The following is a 20,995-nucleotide window of genomic DNA, read 5'->3' as shown; positions in this document are numbered from 1 at the left end:
AGTCCAAATGAATGACTTTGCAAATTTTCCTGACTTTCTTTTTGAATCCATTTTTTGAGAGTGAACTAGCAGTTATAGTTTTAATAATGTATTCTTCCAAAAAGTGAGAAGTTAAAGATAAGAATATTTGATGGAGTTTTCTTTTTTACATCAGCTATGGATGATAACAATTTTATACAAAAATAAGTAATGGTTGCTTAATTTTCTTTATGGTATATAAGCATGCTGCAATTGACCCCTCTTTAAATAAAAACACTAAAATAATATGGTAACAAACATTCATAAATTAAAGTTATTTTGATAACTTTATAATAAAATAAATTTTCAATAAAGTAATTTACTGCAAGTAAAATTACTTTACTCAAACTTTTAACTCTACTTTTACAAATGTATAATAAAATTAAATAATTCAAGGGCCCTGCAAATTTTGAAAATTTTGAATCAGATCAGAAAAGTGATTTGAGATTCTATTCAAAAAATTACATATATTTGAATCAAGCTAATTTCATAAAAACATTTTATAATATTTTATAAAGTAAATGACCCACACTACACAATGTAATTTAAAAAAAGTTAATTATCTTTGATTATTAGGGGGATAAATAAACATTAAACGCATCAGATTTCTGCAAGATGCCAATGTAAAAAACTGTTTTTGTTTATTTATATATTTTTGTATTTATAGAATGCAGGTGAGTGCTAAACTTTAAAGTTCAGAAATCTTATAATTATAAACATACAATAAATACCTTTTCAGTTTTAGGTATGCTGCCAAACATGGAGGCTAGTGCATTATTTCTACAAGTTGTTTCAGAAAAAGATGTTACAAAAAAATTTCATTGTGGATTTTTTGTTTTTGATTCATATATAAACGTTTTAATTCATAAGGACACTTGACATTATCATTAAATTATTACAACCTATCTTTTTACAAAACTTTGTGTTATACAAAGTAACTTTTTATCCATAGAATCTTAACTTGCAAAATTCATCAGACCTACTAATTTGAATTAAGATGTTTTATTTTTTGGATCTTAATATTGATGGCTATTATCCTTTGATTTACAAAGACTTCACTATTCTTATGCTTGACCTGGTCAAATACATATAATTTACGTATTTGTCATTAAATCAGGTTTGAATAATCTAGTTATTTTATGTGTCTTTTGTTTAGCACCTCTTCACTGGATCACCTTTCTCTTTATTTTTTGTCATTTTCTATATTTTAGAGAATGCACTGAAACTATTTCTGATCGAATTGATAAAGCCTTTATTTTTTATTCGCAAATAATGTTATTTTTAGTGACTTTCATGCTCATCACACTGAATGGTTTTTGCTCTAGTAACACTGTTGGCATTAAAGCTCAAAACTTTTGTTTTGTCAACTTTGTGGCTTGTTTTTTTGACAACTCTAATTAATTTTATTCCTTTTTTCAGCTTCAAGTCAAGTTTAACTTTATCTCATGGTTTTCTTTTTTTGCAGCTGCTGTTTTTAACTGTAATCATTTTGTTCATAATTTAAGCGTCTTTATATCATTACAATAATTGAAATAGAATACATGTATTCTTTAGTACTATAATCCATTGTTCTTAAATTACTAAATCCCTTCTTTTTTTTGAAGTTAGTTGCTAAAGACTATTTAAAAATCTTTAATAGTGTTATTAACAAAACAAAGTCCATGTCCCTGGTAGTACCGCGCTCAACTTGTTTCTCCGCGCAGCAGCCTTGTTCGTCAAGGTTCGTGTTTTGGAGTTATAGAGTTGAGAGAGGGGTTATAACCACTATTAAGCAGCCTCCTCATCTGTAGTGACCTTCTCGACCTTGAGGAGGTGAATAACAACAACAACAAAAAGTTTAACACTGCATTTCTCATACATAGGTCTCATCTTTTTACCACTTCAAAGGAAAAGGCAATTTGCAAAAAAATTGTCCTCCAACTCATATCTTGAATCTAATGATCATGCTCTTCTGGACATCTTAGAGAAACAGGTTAAATTCATTGTTAAACACCCTCATCATAGTTAAACACCCTCATCATAGTTAAACACCCTAATTCATTGTTAAACACCCCAATTACTCAATGTTAAAGTTTTTTCTCACTTTTTTTTGTGGCTTGTGGTCTGACAACATTCTTACAGTAGTAAGAATGTTGTCAATAGTATTTCAAGAGTGTAATCCAAAACTCTCATCAATATTTTATAAACTATTTAGCAAGTATCTTACTAAAACATTGATAAGAAGTTATCATTATGTATAGTGTTACTTGACATTTATTTTGAAAAATGTTAAACAGTTATAAGTATTTCACATTTTGATAATGTTGACCAATCAGTTTCTACTTTGCAATGATCTTTATGAATATATAATTTTTACATGCGTTTTATTAACATTTAAATATATCAAACATATGTTTAAAAAATACTTTGATTTTTTCTTAAAAAAACCTTAAGAAGTCATTGTCAAATATGTTCAATCTCTCGAAAATTATCTCAAGCTTGCTGGTTGAGATAATTTTAAGGAAGTCTCCTTGCATAAGGAAGTTTCCTTATGCAAAAGGTGTTTTATAATTTTAGCTGTTTTTATATTTATAAAAACGTATTACTATTATAAATAAAGTTCTATTTTTATAGAATTTTTATCAAATTAACATATAAGTGCTTTTCAATCTAGATATTTATATTTCTTATGAAAATGACAACAGCAAATATTTTGGTTCTGGGATCAGAGGGTACAGGTAAATCTCTTCTTTTAAAAAGACTAAAAGCTCTAAGTATGGATCCTGATGTTGTGTTTGATGATATTCCGTCAACTATTCAAACAGTTGGTAGCAACTTGGTTAAAATACACATTAATAAACAAGATTATGAGTTGCGAGAAGTTGGTGGAGTAATGTCACCTATTTGGAAAAATTATTATAGTAGCGCTTGCGGTGTTATATTTGTAATTGATGTTTCTAATCAGTTCCAGTTATCTGCAACGTGTATACTTCTATTAAGTGTTTTGTCTGAAGAACTTTTGAAAAATAAGCCTTTCCTAATATTATTGAATAAGATAGATATGGAGTTAACATTCTCTTTGGTAGAAATTGAAAAAATTTTACGAATCAAAGAAATTAAAAAGTATGCTAATGTAAGTGTTATTGAATGCAGTTGTGTTAAAAATGTGGGGTTGAGAGATATAGAAAAATGGTTGTCTACAGTTAAATGATTATTTGATTGCGTTTGTAATTATAAACTCTCTTTTAAACAGCTTAAATGGCCAAATAAATGTATTTACGAAAAGAAGTTAAATGTATTTATAATGTTTAATATATTTAAATTATAATTTTATAATTTTTTCTATATTTTCAGTGCAACTGTAGCTTACCTTTACAGTGTTTCTGTTTAAGATTTTTTGAAGTTTGTGTGTCTTGAAGTTTGTGTGTCTTAAGGAAGTAGCAAAATTAAACTTTTACTACTTGCCTGATGATTGTGGTAACACATGAAACTCAGAGTTGCAATATTAAGTTATATTATAAACATTAGCATTTAACTAATTCCTGGTACTGCGGGTAACAGTAACATATACTATATATGTATATATATATATATATATATATATATATATATATATATATATATATATATATATATATAAAATTATAAATGTATATGTATATATTTTATACTGCACTATTTTATACTATAGTCATTATATGTATATTCAAGGTGTTTATTATGGCAAGAAAAAGTTTTGTTTAGGTGCATATTTAAAAATGTACAGAAATATAATCTTCAGAATACTATACCATATACTTCCTTTTTTTTACCTTTGACTAATTTTTTTTTTTCAGAATATGCTTTTTTGAAAAAAATTTCATATGTTTTTAATAGTTTAATGCATTAAAAAAAAGTTTTTCTAATATGTCTTAATTAAAAATATAAATTAAAATGTCTTAATTAAAAATATAAATTAAAATAAGCATTTATTATAAACATAATAAGAATATTGGATTTTTTATGACAAGATTACAGACTAAAAAAAGGCAAAGAAGCAATCTGCTACTTTTAGAAATAAAAGACCTTTTCTTCTATATATGTTTTGTTTTATTTTTTTACAATATCTAGTACTTTTTAAAGAATACTACTTAATTGATTTTATTGATGATCTAAATTGATATAATAATATAATAAAGATAAACTATTAAATTGATTTTGCAGATATATAATAAGTTTGTTGTTGAAAAACTTATTATATATCTTTATTTATTATTTATTAATTTTATATTAATATGTTTTATTACATTATTGCATATAAGAATAATATTTTCATTCTCTGTAAAACTGGTTATCATTTTTTAAAATAATTTTCAAAAAGAAAATCATAACAATGTGTTAGGGATTATGATTTTCTTTTTTCACTGATTAGGGATTAGGCTTTTGTTTTCTTTTTTAAATTTTTGTGTTAGGTCAAAATATTTTTTTATTTAGAAATCAGATTAGTTCAAAATACTACAAAAGAATGGAATTAATTACATTTTTCTTTTTGGTTTATTACTACTTGATTTTTATTATCATTTTGTTCATCATTCCAGCTTCATTTAATATATCTCTTGGCTTTCGAAATCTTTATATAAATTCTCTTTTAAAAGTATTTGAAGTAAGTAGTTATATTCAATTTCAGTAAGTTATTTAAGTTTTTGAATTTTATACAGTTATTAAAAATAATTGTTGATTATATACAGGATTCACAACAAGACTGGAAAACTTGGAAATTAGTGTTTTTAAAAAAAAAACTCAAATAATGGAAATAATGGGAAAATCATGAATTTTTTGCTTTATTGATTTAGCTCAGAAAAAACTGAGAGAATTTTATTATAATAATTTATAATTTTATTCAATATAATCTCAATTCCATAACAACAATGGTCATTATAGAAAACAATTATTATTTAAATATTATCATGTAATGAAGCTTATCTAAAATATAACAAGTTTAAAATTTGTATGTTTGTTTAAAATCTCAAGATCTTTTTTTGTCCCTCACTTTTCCCCATTATGGGGAAAAGTGTGGGACAAAAAAACTTTTTTACTTTTTTACATTTTTTATTTTATTAGTCTACTTTTTTACAATTTGTCAAACTTGTCAACTTTTTCACAGTTTACCAATATTGTATAAGGTTTCTTATTAGCATTCAAAAAAACTTTTTAAATTAAAATTTTTTGATTCCAATCATTATGAAAAATAAAGGAATTATTTTTAATTGGTTTCGTGCTTTAAAAAGCAACTTGATTAAATCAGTTACTAATCCCTGTACTTATAAATTCACAGGGATCTCTGATTTTGACTTTAATTTTTTAAACAATTCTACAGAGCAGAATAAAGTAAGCAGACACAAGAATAGATTTGAGTTGCATTAACAATACTGTTAAAATACAAGCTTCAAACAAACAATAAATATTTCAAATAAATAATGAAAACAAGTATGTAAATATTAAAAATTGGAATTTCTCGGAAATTATATAAACATAATATCTGAATATTCATACAAAATACAAATGACAGTTTGCTTTAGATTGCTACCTCAGTGCTTTCAAATAAAAAGTTTACTTTAGATTGCTACCTCAGTGCTTCTTTGCAGCTGTATTGCAGATTGTAATGTAGAAATTTTAAATATGTAGTTCACAGAAAAATTAAATTCTTAAAAAGTTTATTACTCTATTTTAAATATTAAAACATAAGGTTCTAAAAATATAAATAATATTAATGTATAAAGATAAGCAAAGACTTAGTAGAAAAGGGTTTTGCTTATTTAAGCTAATGTTCCAGGAATCTTATAAATTTATCACCTCCATATTTTGCGATGTTTGTAACTTGAGTAGGATAAAATTCTTGTTTTGCCAAAACTAACATTTTTGATGGCAGAAATTTTTATTTTTTTGTGACAGCTGGATCACTTGTGAATTTTTCTTTGTGCAATCTTATGTGAACTAAAACTATTTATCTTATACTTTCACTATTTTTTTGATCACATTATTGTATATACTATAATAATTACATTAGCACTATTATATTAAATCTTAAACGCTAAAGTATTTTTTTTTTTTAATAAGTCAATTAAAAAAAAAAAAATTCATAAATTATTGCAAACAATTAGTAATGAACGCTTGAATGACTAATAAAATTAACTGATACAACTACATACTAAATACATACATGCATTAATAGTTTTGCTTTGATTGCAAGCAAATCTGTTTTCAGATCAAAGGTCACACAAAATTCAATTTGTATATAACCTATACTAGCCGTTATATTACTTATATTAAGATCATTTATGTATTATTCTCAACATGTTTATACTTATTTGTTTTGTAACTAAATAATTTCTTGAAAATTGTATTAAGCCAGAAAAACATGAATACATTAAGTATAACTTTACGATAAATATTTTATATGGAATTACTATGTATCAAATTTAAAAAAAAATCAAAGGACCTTTTTCATGACACCTATTTGATTTCTTTTCTTTTTCATTTTCCTCTCTCATTTTTTTACAGTATGGTAGAAAGAAACAAACGGCAAAAAATATTCTTAATGAGGCTGCAAGTGGTGAGAGTTTTACTATTTTTAAGCTACTGTTGGTAAATTAGTGTGCGAGTATAAAAATAATTTTATCATTAATATATTTATTATTGTATATCAATGTTTTGAATATTTAGAATATTAGATACATAATATTATAATTTTTATAGATTTTAGATAACATGTTATCTTTAATACATATCAGGGCTGGAAATAAGTTAATCCATTTTTTAAAAGAGGCCAAAGCATTACATTTTTTTGAATTAAGTAGCCCAGTTTTTATCATTTATATCAAAACATTGCAATTAGTTATTAATCTAAATTTATAGCTTAGTATTTATTTTATTTTTTGGCCGACGGTTTTTATAAATTTCAAGCAAATATTTTAGCTTTTAAGACTCCTTTTAAATTTATTTTACAGAAACTTTAACGTAATAGTTATTTTAATGCTTATAAAAACCAGTACTATTTATTACACTATTAAATTTGAGTTGTTACACAACATTTGTTTTCGGCGCTAATAGTTTTCGCTATTAAAAGTTTTTATAAAATTAATCCTAGAAAAAGTTTGAAAGGATTTATAAAAAATACATATTTATATAAATGTATTATGTATAATATTCTTTGATAATTTAAATAAAATAGGTTTATTGTAAACAGATTTAATTTGTTACTTTATTTAATAATTTTGTATTTTGTATTTTGTAATTGATAATTTATGTATTTAATAACACATATAAGAGAAAACTTTCTATCTTATAGGAAAAAAAAGTTTTTTCCTATAAGATAATTGAAACTTTTACTTTCTTCAAAATTAACCAATTAAACTTATTAGAAAGTTAAATTAAGTTTCTTGAGACTTAAAAAATTTAATAACTTAAATTAAGTCTTAAAAGTTTAAAAACTTAAATTAAGTCTTAAGACTTAAAAAATTTAAAAACTTAAATAAAGAAAAAAATTAATAAGCCTGTCCTCGTTTTTTTTGTTGTTGTTGTTTTTGTTGTTGTTGTTGTTGTTGCTGTTGTTGTTGTTGTAGAAGTTTACAATTTTACAATAAGAAATTATTGAACATTAATCATTAACTCAAAACAAAGATTTTTATTTTCTACCATTTACTAAAAATTATTGAAATAAAATATTAAGAATAAGTATAGAAATGGTCGGCGACCATGATCCATATTAAATGGGTCATGATAAGTCCATTATTCTACATATTTTTAAGTCTATTTCCACATGTTTTTTAAACTTTATATACTGATTATAATTAATCAACGCATTTCAAGCGAGTATTCTAAATATTATTTAGACTGGTATTGGAACCGCTAATTAATAACGAGTTGTGCAACTGCTATCGAAACATTTTTAAAATGTTAAATATATTATTAATTTTTTTTTCTCATAACTTTAAAAAGTAGACAATATAAATAGAATTTCTATATATATATAAATGTATATATATATATATATATATATATATATATATATATATATATATATATATATATATATATATATATATATATATATATCTATATATATATATATATATATATATATATATATATATATATATATATATATATATATATATATATATATATATATATATATATATATATACAGTGATCGAAATTTACTTAGCCGCACACAATTTTTATTCGAAATTTTAATTTTTAAGGAAAATTTATTAGGTAAAAAAGAAAATATGATTTTTATTGTATAGCTTAGTTATTAAGTATTTTATTAGTAAAGTATTTATAATAAAAATATATCACATTAAAAATAGAAAAAAATAATAATAAGGAATGCACTTTTCATATGCGAATTTTCGTTAGACGCACTTTTAAAAATTAAATAATGAAAAGGAAAAAAATTTTTTTTTTAAATTTTAATATTTGGTGGGTCCTCCGTGGTTCTTAATCACTTCAAAAATTCTATTTGGCATTGAATTAATGAGCGATTGGAGTGTCATTGGTTGAATTTCTTGCCAACATCTATTGACTTCACCTGGAAGCTCTTGAATGCTGCTAAATTGTCGTCCATTTTCATAAACCTTTCGAGATAAGATTCCCCAAAGGTTCTCAATTGGATTGAGATCTGGACTATATGCAGGCCATCTCATCACTTCGATGTTTTTGGATTCAAACCATGCCATAGTTTCTCTTGATTTATGAATGGGTGCATTGTCTTGTTGGAAAATGACTTGATCTTCCAAGTTATTTTCCAAAAAATCGATTAAGACATCTGTATAATTAATGGATTTCATTTTTGTTGATATAAAACATATCGATGTCTTTCCATTGATACAAAATGCTGCCCATGTCATTAATGATCCACCACCAAAATTGCGTGACAAACGAGGTGCATTGTTTTTTCGCAAATCATGCCAGTAATAGCTAAAACCATCTGGTCCATCAAGATTAAACTTCTTTTCGTCAGAAAATACGACATATTTCCACTTTTCTCCAAAATCCATATATTTTCTGGCGAATTCAAGTCGTGCTTCTTTGTGTATTTGCTTTAAACATGGTTTTTTAAGTGGTTTTCGCCATTTTATATTATCAGATCTTGACAATATTTGTTGAACACGTCTAGGAGTGATTGTCAAACTTAATTCTGATATGATTTGACTCGCAGTTAACTTTTGTTTTGTCGCTAATTGTCGAATTTGTTCCACGTTCCTTTTCGTTATCTTGTAGTTTTTACGTATTTTTTGATTGACGCCATATACTGACCCAAGTTTCAAAAAGTTTCTAATCACCTTTTCAGATCGTCCAATTTTTCGTCCAATTTCTCTATTAGATAACCCAGAATCCTTATATGCTTTAATTAAACCTTTTTCATGGTCATTTAAAAATTTTCCATGTGCCATTTCACTAAAAATATGAAACATTTAATTTTAAATTTATGAAAAATATTTTTATAAGTCAATTATGAAATTACTTACAATTTAAATTGATTTTTTCAACACCAAAACTAAAAATTATATCTCAAATTTAATAAAACAGAACTGCGTCTATACAAATTTCGCACTCAAATAAATCAAATAACTAAATTTTTTTATATAAAGAAATTATAAAAACAATGATATCAATTATCTTTTAATTATCAATTAACAAACAATGGTATAAATATATCGCATACAGAAATTTCTTAATAAAACGTTTAATTAAGTCTCTATAATGAAAAATCTTATAAAAATTGTGTGCGGCTAAGAAAATTTCGTTCACTGTATATATATATAAAATTATTTTTCTACCGCTTTCTATAAAAATATTGAGGTAAAGAATAAGAATAGAAATGGTCGATGTTGAATCTTACCTCATTTTATGGGTTAGAACAGCTAGTACATATAATATTTTATATTGTAATAAATTCTTATTATAGATAACATATATATATATATATATATATATATATATATATATATATATATATATATATATATATATATATATATATATATATATATATATATATATAGTGAGTATAATATTTTATATTAGTATATTTATTCGTTATTTATATTATTATATGTTATATAACGTAATATAAAATAATATTTTAGTATAATGTCATTTTTTTATACAAACAGTTACGAGTTAATGTAACTCTTTAGATAGTAATCTAATAAATAAAATATGTTAATAAGGCAAGTACCTTTAATCAATAAGAAACCATTTTTATTATTTAACAAAACAAATACACTTGATTTGGTTATAATTTTTTTAAATTTTTTGTACAAAACACATATATTGATGGGTATAAAGCAAAATAGCTTATGTCCATTTTTACAAAATGTGAGGTTTTACCATAAACTTGTTATTAAGTTGCCTATCATAGGGCAAAATGTTTTATGCCAAATTGACCTATAACCATCAAGACTAGAGACACCCATTATCTTTTCAGTAGGACTATAGGTAAACTTCCATCCCTGACCAATATTGTATTTCAATAATAAAAGTTTATTAATGAATATAATATGAATAATGTATTAAGACATTTCTTTTTACAACTTAAAATCTGCAAAAAGTAATAATGGAAAAAGTCTCTAAACTAAAAGGTACGAATATTTATATTAACAAAGATTTTAGTGAGACGACTAGAAAAATTCGCAAAAAGCTATTTGCACAGGCGAAAACCCACAGGCAAAATGGTTATTTTGCCAAAGTTATATATAATAAACTATCTGTTCGTGAATTCAAAGAAGACAAATCGAGCTAAGTGAAAATTTGTATATTATATATATATATATAAATATATATATATATATATATATATATATATATATATATATATATATATATGTATATATATATATATATATATATATATATATATATATAAATTATACTTTTATTAAAAAAATTTTCATATATAAGATTATTCTTTTATTTATCAAAAAAGGCAAATAATGTTTTTGAGAAAGTTGATTTTGATAATTTAAATTCTGATCCTTTTGAGGACAATCTTTTTAATAATCCTTCTAAAGAGAACTTAGATATTTTTCAAGAAATTCAAATGAGTTTAATAAAAATGCCATATTTTGATCCCCATGAATTTAAAATTAAAAAAGATATAAATTCTTTTTCTATATTACACTTGAACATTAGAAGCATGCGTCAAAATTTTGAGAAATTTAAAGAATTTTTAGATATTGTAAATTACACATTCGACGTCATATCTCTGTCAGAGGCTTGGCATAAATCAGAAAGTCTGTTGGATTTGAATTCTAATTACAGTTTGTCAAATTACAAATTAATTAGCCAACTGTGAGGAAATAAAAAGGCGGGGGACTAGGTATTTATATACTTGAAAAGTATTCTTTTAAAATAAAAAAGCAATTATGTGCTGCAAATAATATCTTTTTATCGAAGTAATTAATCAAAAAAATCAAAAAATAATTGGATGCATATACCAACCACCAAGTGGTAAAATTAGACCATTTTCAGGTTTTATCGAAAATAGTATTTTAAAAATAAACAATGAAATAAAAAAATTGTATATCATTGGTGATACAAATTTAAACGCTCTAACATATCACAAGTCTCCTAAAACAAAATCTTTTTTTGACATGTTTTTTAAATACTATGTTTTGCCTGTATTTAATAAACCGACTCGGGTAAATAGAACTTCTGGAACTGCCATTGATAACATTTTTATCAACAATCACTTAGAAATGTCACTTGAGGCAGGTATATTTAAGATTGATATAAGTGATCATTTTCTGATATATATGATATAGCTATTTCGGAGGATCAACCTAAAATTTTAGGCTTAAAAAAACGTAACCTTTTAACCAATATTACAAACAATTTTAAGAGATTTTCAATGAAGCGTGTCCAAATGAAGTAATAAAAACAAAAACACTTGCCAATCCATGGATGGATAAAACACTTATAAAATGCTCTAAAACCAAACCAAAATTATACAATAAATTAAAAAAAAAAATAAAAACACAGTTAATGAAAAAAATTATTAGACATACAAATTCTTTTATACCAATCTTCTTTAAAAACTAAAAAGGTATATTACAGCAAACAAATGACTAATTGTAAGTTAGATACAAAGAAAACATGGTCAGTAATAAATGATTTAATAGGGAAAAATAAAGTTAAAACTTCTTTGCTACCAAAAAGAATCAATATCAAAGGTACTGATATATTATGTCCTAAACAAATATCTGAGGAGTTTAATAAGTATTTTACAAATGTAGGACTTGATCTTGGTAACAAAATTATACCAAACTCATCACTACTGGGATTTGATGATATACCCAGTAATATACTTATTGCAAATAAAAAAAGTATTAGTAAACCGTTGTTTTATATAGTAAAAACATTTTACTTTTATTAAAAACAATTTGGATTTCAGAAAAACCATTCAACTGAACATGCTAATATTGAATTAGTTGATCAAATGAATAATAGCTTTAACGAAAAACAAATTTACTTTAGGTATATTTATTGATCTCTCAAAAACTTTTGACACTGTTGATCGTTGTATATTGTTAGAAACGTTGAGGCATTATGGAATATATAATAAGATCTACTATCGGATTAAATGTTACCTAACGAATAGAAAATAATATGTTTTTAATCAAGAATACGGAATACTTTAAATCCTGTGGGGAGTACCGCAAGGATCAATACTTGGTCCTCTCTTATTCTTAGTTTATGTAAATGACTTTAATAATGCATCAGTAAAGTTAAGCCCAATTATGTTTGCGGATGATACAAACCTATTTCTTTCCAACAATAGTATCAAACAACTTTATGCAGACATGAATTTTGAATTAAATCAGATAAATGACTGGTTTATGGCGAGTAAACTCATTAGATGTTGAAAAAATAAAGTATACCTTATTTAATAAAAAAATGCAAGAAGAAATCTTTCCCTTAAATTACCAGACCTATTTTTAAATAACATACAAATAAAAAAGCAAAACTACATAAAGTTTTTAGGTATACTTATTGATAATAATTTATCTTGGCTTCCCTATATTAAATATTTACAATCAAAAGTTAGTAAAACCATTGGTCTGATGTACTGAGTTTGTCCATATGTAAATACAGTTTGTCTAAAGTATACTTTTCTTAAATTTATTGTTTCATTAACTATGCTAATATTACATGGGCTAGTACACAACCGTTAAAACTTAAAAAAATACATAGTTTGCAAAAATGTGCGAGAAGAATTATTTACAGAAAAAAAAAACGAGAGCATACTAAACCCTTAATGAGAAATATGAAAATGATGAATGTATTCGAAATAAATTTTTATCAGGACCAAATTTTCATGTATAAATATATTAATAACCTAACTCCAGCTAATTTTATTTGTAAGTCTGAGAAAAATGTAAATAAAAAGTATTTCTTAAGAACAAATTGATCAAATTCTTTTAAACTGCCAAGGAAATTAAATAAATATACAGAATATTCAATAGCATATCGAGAAAATAAGTTATGGAATTCTTTTCAAAAAACTAATGCAAATATGGTATAATCATTGAACTCATTTAAGTTTCAAGTAAAAAAACACATTTTTAATTTTGTGGAATAATAATTCTGCAAAATTAAAAATGTTTTTTTGAAGCAATTTTGTAAATTTATTCAAATGAATTTTACTTATTATTCTTAGTAGTTACTAATGATATACGTGTCTTTTAATGTATTAATTATTAAATCTTTTTGTATATGTTTGTATTTCTTTGAATACCTAAAATTGCAATATAGTTATTGCAAAATATCTTTGTAATTGTAAAAATAATTTACTTTCTTATAATATCTTTAGTTTCTTATCATAACTTTATTTTATATATTTTTTAATATCTTTAGTTTCTTATCATATCTTTATTTTATATATTTTATAATATCTTTAGTTTCTTATCATATCTTTATTTTATATATTTTTTAATATCTTTAGTTTCTTATCATATCTTTATTTTATATATTTTTTAATATCTTTAGTTTATTATCATATATTTATTTTATATATATTTTTAATATCTTTAGTTTCTTATCATATCTTTATTTTATATATATTTTTAATATCTTTAGTTTCTTATCATATCTTTATTTTATATATATTTATATATATTAATATATATTTTATAATATCTTTATTTTATATATATTTATATATATTAATATATATTTTATAATATCTGTAGTTTCTTATCATATCTTTATTTTATATATTTTTTAATATCTTTAGTTTCTTATCATATCTTTATTTTATATATTTTTTAATATCTTTAGTTTCTTATCATATCTTTATTTTATATATTTTATAATATCTTTAGTTTCTTATCATATCTTTATTTTATAATATCTTTAGTTTCTTATCATATCTTTTTTTTAATATCTTTAGTTTCTTATCATATCTTTATTTTATATATTTTTTAATATCTTTAGTTTCTTATCATATCTTTATTTTATATATTTTTTAATATCTTTAGTTTCTTATCATATTTTAATATCTTTAGTTTCTTATCATATCTTTATTTTATATATTTTTAATATCTTTAGTTTCTTATCATATCTTTATTTTATTTATTTTTTAATATCTTTAGTTTCTTATCATATCTTTATTTTATATATATTTTTAATATCTTTAGTTTCTTATCATATCTTTATTTTATATATTTTTTAATATCTTTAGTTTCTTATCATATCTTTATTTTATATATTTTTTAATATCTTTAGTTTCTTATCATATCTTTATTTAATATATTTTTAATATCTTTAGTTTCTTAACATATCTTTATTTTATATATTTTTAATATCTTTAGTTTCTTATAATATCATTATTTTATATATTTTTTAATATCTTTATTTTATTATCATATCTTTATTTTATATATATTTTTAATATCTTTAGTTTCTTATCATATCTTTATTTTATATATTTTTTAATATCTTTAGTTTCTTATCATATCTTTATTTTATATATTTTTTAATATCTTTAGTTTCTTATCATATCTTTATTTTATATATTTTTAATATATGGATTTTTATATTTTTAGTTTGGTATTCTAAAAATATCACAACATATCTAAATATAAATGAATATCTAACAGTTTATAATATTTAAATGTTTTTAGTTTTAAAAACTTTAAAAGTTACATTATTAAAAGCTTAAAAATAGGACATATGCAATTTTGCCTTACAACCATCGATATGTTTTAATAAATAAATGGTATATAATTTATGGCTACTAAATAGTTAAATGTTAATAAATTTTTGATATTTTAAAATAAATTTTCAACAAAATAAAGATCCAAAATTATTTATACTCTCAATCAACTTAACTGCTAGAATTCTAAAGAGTGATTTAACTTGGACTTTTAATTATTAAAAAGGCTTTTATTTTTTTATTTTTTTTTTCTGTTTCCGATAAATACATTTTGATTTCAGTATTTCATGTCGCAGGCTTTCTTTTAGAATTGAGGGAATTTTTGATATAGACCCTTTTCTTCAAATATTCCTCGAATAAACATTTAATGGTGATAGATGGGTAAACATCACTGGCTAATTGATGTAAACTCTCTGTGATGCTACATGATCTGAAAGTTTAGATTTAAAGTGAATATTTCACGTATTACATTTTATCTCCATCCTATTAAAAACGCATATTATTCAAGTTCAAATTATTGATTTGGAAATAAGGTTGCATCTTCTGATAGCATGCATCATTGAGAGCATTACCAGCATTGTCATTAAAAAATATAGACCTACAATTCTTTGAGCGATTAACAAACTTACTTTTCTAAAAAAAAGCTTCATTGCTCCTTATATTGAAATTCAGCATCAACTTCTTTGTTTTCTGAAACCCATTTTTTTTATGTGCCATTTCTAGTAGTTCTTTTCACATCTTGCGTTATATGCCTTATTAAAAAATTTGTTGATTAGTGTCATTTGAAAGATTTGATTCCTGTGAATCGTGATGGATTGACATGCTTGGTTTCTTTTGCACATCACATATATAAGCTATATTTTCACATAATTAGCCTCAGCGTTGGTATGAAATCAACATATCAAAAACATTGTTTCAACTTTTTGCAGCAGCTTACTAATTGCATACACACTTGGAACATTACTCTCTTCAAATAACTTCAATACAATTCTTATCCTTTTTTTTTTTTTACTTTTCCAACCTTTTTAATGTAATTTACCTTCTCAAGGCTAAAAGAGCCACTACAGTTGAGGAGGCTACTTTATTGTGGAATCAACCCTCTCTCAACTCTTTAACCCCAAAACATAAACCTTGAAAAACAAGGTTGCTGTGCAGAGAAACAAGTTTAGCGTGGTACTACCAGGGGCATGGTAGTATCGAACTCAGAACTTCTCACTTATGAAGCAAGAGCATTACCACCACATCACTATCAGATTTATTGCAACTGCAAGCAAATGCAAGCAACCACTGTTAAGTTCACAGCACAAAAATAATGCGGGAAAATGAAAATAATGAATTTAAAAAAATAAAATCAAAAATGAATATAGTCTAATTTGGATATTTTTATGGATAGTTATAAAATTTAAAAAAAAAATTTATGGCTGTCCAAGAAAGTTATAAACATTTAAACATATTTTAGCTTTTTTTCAAAATTTTAAAAAGAGGAATTTGTTTTCATTATCATACTAATTTTCTAAATTATAATTAATTAATGTTATTTAATTAAATTCATATATAAAAAAAATAGTTTAAGTTTTTAATGAAAACTCAAATTAATACTAAGATCTTTAAAGTTTCATTATAAAATTACTAGTGTGAAAGATACTTATTACAACATTTTATTTAACTTGCTTTTTTGTTGGTTTGTTTATTATTATTTTTTTTTTTTAGTGTCCCCCAAATTTATTATTAAATTGTTTACTTTGTTTTTAATATAATGGTTCTAAATTGTTTAAACTAAAATAGAGTGCCAGCTTACATGCTTGCAATACATATTAAAATACTTCTTTGAGAACAATTATCTCATTAAAGGTTTTCTCTTTTTTGTGTTTGTCTACTATTTGCTATATCTAAACTAGATATTTCCTATATCTAAACTAGATATTTGCTATATCTACACTTTCGAGATGTAATTGAGAACAAAAGAGTTATAATAAAAAAATATAAGATGTAATTGAGAAAATAAAAGTTGTAAATAAGAAGTTGTTAGATGTAATTGAATAAAACTTCCATAAAAGGAATGAACTTCCGTTCCTTTTATGGAACTTTTATTCATTTAATTTTTTTCCCCACACATCAACCCTTTGGAACTCTTTCCTATCTTCATGTTTTCCTGACTCATACAATCTACAACTTTTCAAGTCTTCTGTCAACAGATTCCTTGCTCTTTAACTCCATTCTTTGTTTTCTAGTAACATCTAACCTAATAGTGGCAAAATGAAATTATGAAGCTCTAAAATTTAAATGTCATCTATACAATCTCATTGCAAATATGATTGCATAGACTTTTTGACATTTAACAAATATTTGAGACTAATAATTTAAGTCTAAATAAACTGTCGCGTTGTTGGAGTGGCTCTTATATTGTTTTGTTCCATTAATATTTAAATGACAACTTTAGAAAATATTTTAGTTGGTTTTGTTGACAGTCAAATTATTCAAAAGTCATGACAACACTATTTTCCACCCTTTTGATATTTTTCTGTTCAGTGTGCATTAGTTGAGAATAAAACTTTTTTACAACTAGTAATGGAAAATGTAATTTAGTGTGATGAATATTATGATGTTAACAGTACAGGCAAGTGTTCACAGCCACTAAATAATATGAACTTGATGCCTTTTGAAAGATCTTTGGGTTTGATTTTTTTCACTTCTCAATATAAAAGTTGGTGTGTAGAAAATGTTGCAAAATTTAGAATGTCGCAATGAGTGATTTTCCCATTTTTTAATTGTCGAAAAACAGAGTAAGGAAAAATGTCACAAATAAATTTAATAAATAGTCATGCAAACAGCATAAGGAATAATGTCAAAAATGAGTAGTGTTGCAAATGAATTTAATTAATAGTTTCAAAATAAAATAAATACAGGGACTCCCTGCTTGCTCTACATATTCAAGTCAATCAATGTATGTACATTCCGGAGTGTAATAAGTTGACTGGCTAGGTAGAATATGCAGGAAGTGTACATACATTGACTTAGGGTTTTGGTTTGGGCAGGCATTCTATCAATTTAAAAAAAATAATTTAAAAATTTTTAAACTTTTTCTGGTTTTTTATATTAACTTAATAATACTATTTATCAAGTAAATAAATACTACTTGTGATACTGTTCCTTTTTTACTATTTGCAACACTATTCCTTGTTTACTATCATTTGCAAAATATTTGTTCAAAATTTGTATAATATTATTTGCAACAATATTTCTTTTTTTGCAACATTAGGCCTTTTTAATATATAAAACACTAGTTCAAAATTTATTTAACACTATTCCTGTCACCTAAAAAGTAGTTTTAGGGCTACATTTTTTTTTTAACTAATGATATTCATTATTTTTTCAAGAAAAAAGATTTAAAAAGGATATAATCTATTCACATACATGTCATTTTTATTATGTTGAAAGACACATTTTAGAGTCAGATTTGTTTAAGTATCTATCCAGTCTGCGTGACGCCATTCCATATTAAAAGTATTGTTTTAAAACAAACTAAAAAATCAATTGCGGTTTGTTGAATTATTTTTTTTTAATTCTAAAAAGTTGTTGTGGAGTTGGTTGCACTAACAAAATAATATAAAAAATCAAAACTTAAGTCTTCCTAAAGATGAAGTACTTAAAAGAAAGTGATTGAATACGATAAATCGTGCTGCAGATAGTAGTGCATGTAGCAAGCAATGGTTTCCTAAAATCTTGTAATGTTTATGTTTGTTTGGTACACTTTATTACTGGTGGGTTACTTTTAATTTGCATCTTAATTACCTTAAAATAACCAAAAGAATATGTAGACAGCGATCTAAGGTGTCATTTTATTTAAACAGAGATCTAAAAGTATTTAAAAATAAAGTAAATTCACCTAAAAGAATTGTATTTTGCAGACATTTATTCGCTGTTTCTTTTGATTAATTTTTAAAGTAATTGTAGGACATAATGTTATTGTTGAGTAATGTTTTTTTTAACTTTGCATATAAGAAAGAATAGTTTGTTTTCCCCCAATTCTATATATTTACTTTTGAATTCGTGATATAGTTACATGATTCCAACTAGATGGATAAAATGCCAGATTAACAAATTCACCTGATATGTTATGACAAAGGTTTCACAAAAAACTACTTGATATAAAATTTGAAATGATTTTTTTTATTAAATGATCATCTCTGTAACCTTGATAAAACATTTTTGAAATAGTTATGTGTTCTTGTTAAAATAAGGTTTTTGTTGTTTTCCTGCAAATATCAAAAGAAATCAACACTATTATTTGTTTAATACTTTTAGATTTAATTGCATGCTTTAAAAAATTATTTTAAATTTTTAGATGGTGTTTTCTTTTGCAGGCATTATAGATCATGAATCAGATCACGATTTAGAGGCTCCTAGAAGTCCTGTACCATCAAATGTTTCATATGAAACATTAAGCAGAAATTTCCAACTTGCAGATATCTGTGAATTTCTAAAGAGTGGAATTGAGGTGCATCAAAAGACTTAAAAAAATATTTAAATTATTTTTTTTTACTAAACTAATATTTCAAATTATTTTTTATTAAACTATTTTGTTTTACCTTTTTTATATTAAATAATATATTATTTTTTTAAATTATTTATGTGTTAAATTAAAAGCATATTATTGAAGATGAAGTTACAAAAAGATTTGATGCAGCAGGTGTGTGTTTTCTGATAAGATCAACTATTTTTTCTAACTTCAAGATGTTTTTTTATAATTAACAAATTTTACACCATAAGTTTATTTATTTAGAGTTGCCATCATGGAATCTTTTAAGTCGTACAAATATAAATTACACATCTGTTCAATTTATAAGGTGGTTTTTAAAATAAATATTTAATTTAAAATATTTTGTCTGCAATATGAATATTTTTGTTAACAATAATTCTAGTTAAGTTGGTTTAATGCAATTGACAAAATTAAAATACTCTCAAAATAATGTAAAGTAAACGGCTTAAAAAAGAAGACATTAAAAGGTATAAAATGTAAAAACAAATAAAATAATATAATATTGACATCAGTTAAATTTTTTACAAAATTGTTAACATATTGAACAATGATTTTGAGGACTTAAAAAGTAAGACTATATTAACTCTTGTAGATAATTGAACCAGTTAATTGAACTCATTAAGCTAGTGTTATTTTTTATACGAAAATAAAGTTCAAATTTTACCTAATTCATCAAATTCAGGTCCAATTGTTTTATTGTTGATGGTAGTCATAGCTGAAGCGTTTTCGCAAAATATAAAACAAAGAGTTCTTTGTTAACTTGTTCCAACCAATAAATTACAAAAGATATGTGGATGGTACCCATGCTTGCTTTTATTCAAAGGAAAAACAAGAATTGTTTATTAAAACTTTAAATAAACAAAATCCCTCTATAAAATATACTGTTGAACTTGAAAACAAAGGTAAAAAAACTTAATTTTTTAGATATTTGTATTACAAATACAATGAGTGGATTTTATGAGTTTCAAGTACACCATAAGAATACGATAGCCAATGTTTAAATAAAACCAAACTCCAACATCAATCCAAGCATAATTACTGGAATCTTTAAAGGATTTTTATATTGAGCAAAACAAAACAAAAACTGCTCTCAAAAACATCTCTCACAAGAAATTGGGTTCCTCCTAGATACATTTTTTGAAAACATCTATAACAAAAGTAATACCTTGGGTACCTATTATTAGCCTAAAACTTCATAGAGAATTTGAAGACCTTAGTGCTAAAAGTACTTAAGTCACAAAATAGTCATTCTGAGA

General features: G+C 23.8%; 2 protein-coding genes across 2 annotated transcripts in view; both read left to right on the top strand.

Moving 5' to 3' along the window:
• Positions 1–2,692: 2,692 nt before the first annotated feature.
• LOC105843442 (ADP-ribosylation factor-like protein 16) lies at positions 2,693–3,208 on the top strand. Its single transcript, XM_065794362.1, has one exon. It carries the CDS (start codon positions 2,693–2,695, stop codon positions 3,206–3,208), a length of 516 nt encoding a protein of 171 aa, XP_065650434.1.
• A 1,255-nt stretch (positions 3,209–4,463) lies between these two features.
• The window catches only part of LOC100209188 (glycerol-3-phosphate acyltransferase 3), a 40,065-nt gene continuing 23,533 nt past the window's right edge, over positions 4,464–20,995 (top strand). The window contains exons 1-5 of the mRNA XM_065792776.1: positions 4,464–4,639; positions 6,538–6,589; positions 19,564–19,697; positions 19,847–19,889; positions 19,983–20,046. Of these exons, the coding sequence (XP_065648848.1) occupies positions 4,502–4,639; positions 6,538–6,589; positions 19,564–19,697; positions 19,847–19,889; positions 19,983–20,046 (431 nt within the window). The 5' untranslated portion in view covers positions 4,464–4,501. The remainder of the gene's footprint in view (positions 4,640–6,537; positions 6,590–19,563; positions 19,698–19,846; positions 19,890–19,982; positions 20,047–20,995) is intronic.

The sequence above is a fragment of the Hydra vulgaris genome, chromosome 03 (assembly GCF_038396675.1).
Source record: "Hydra vulgaris chromosome 03, alternate assembly HydraT2T_AEP".
NCBI classification, from domain to species: Eukaryota; Metazoa; Cnidaria; class Hydrozoa; order Anthoathecata; family Hydridae; genus Hydra; species Hydra vulgaris.
This window is presented reverse-complemented; position numbering and strand designations above follow the sequence as displayed.

Excerpts from the sequence above, each read along its gene's own strand:
- LOC105843442 (XM_065794362.1), top strand. The coding sequence starts at position 2,693 with ATGACAACAGCAAATATTTTGGTTCTGGGATCAGAGGGTACAGGTAAA.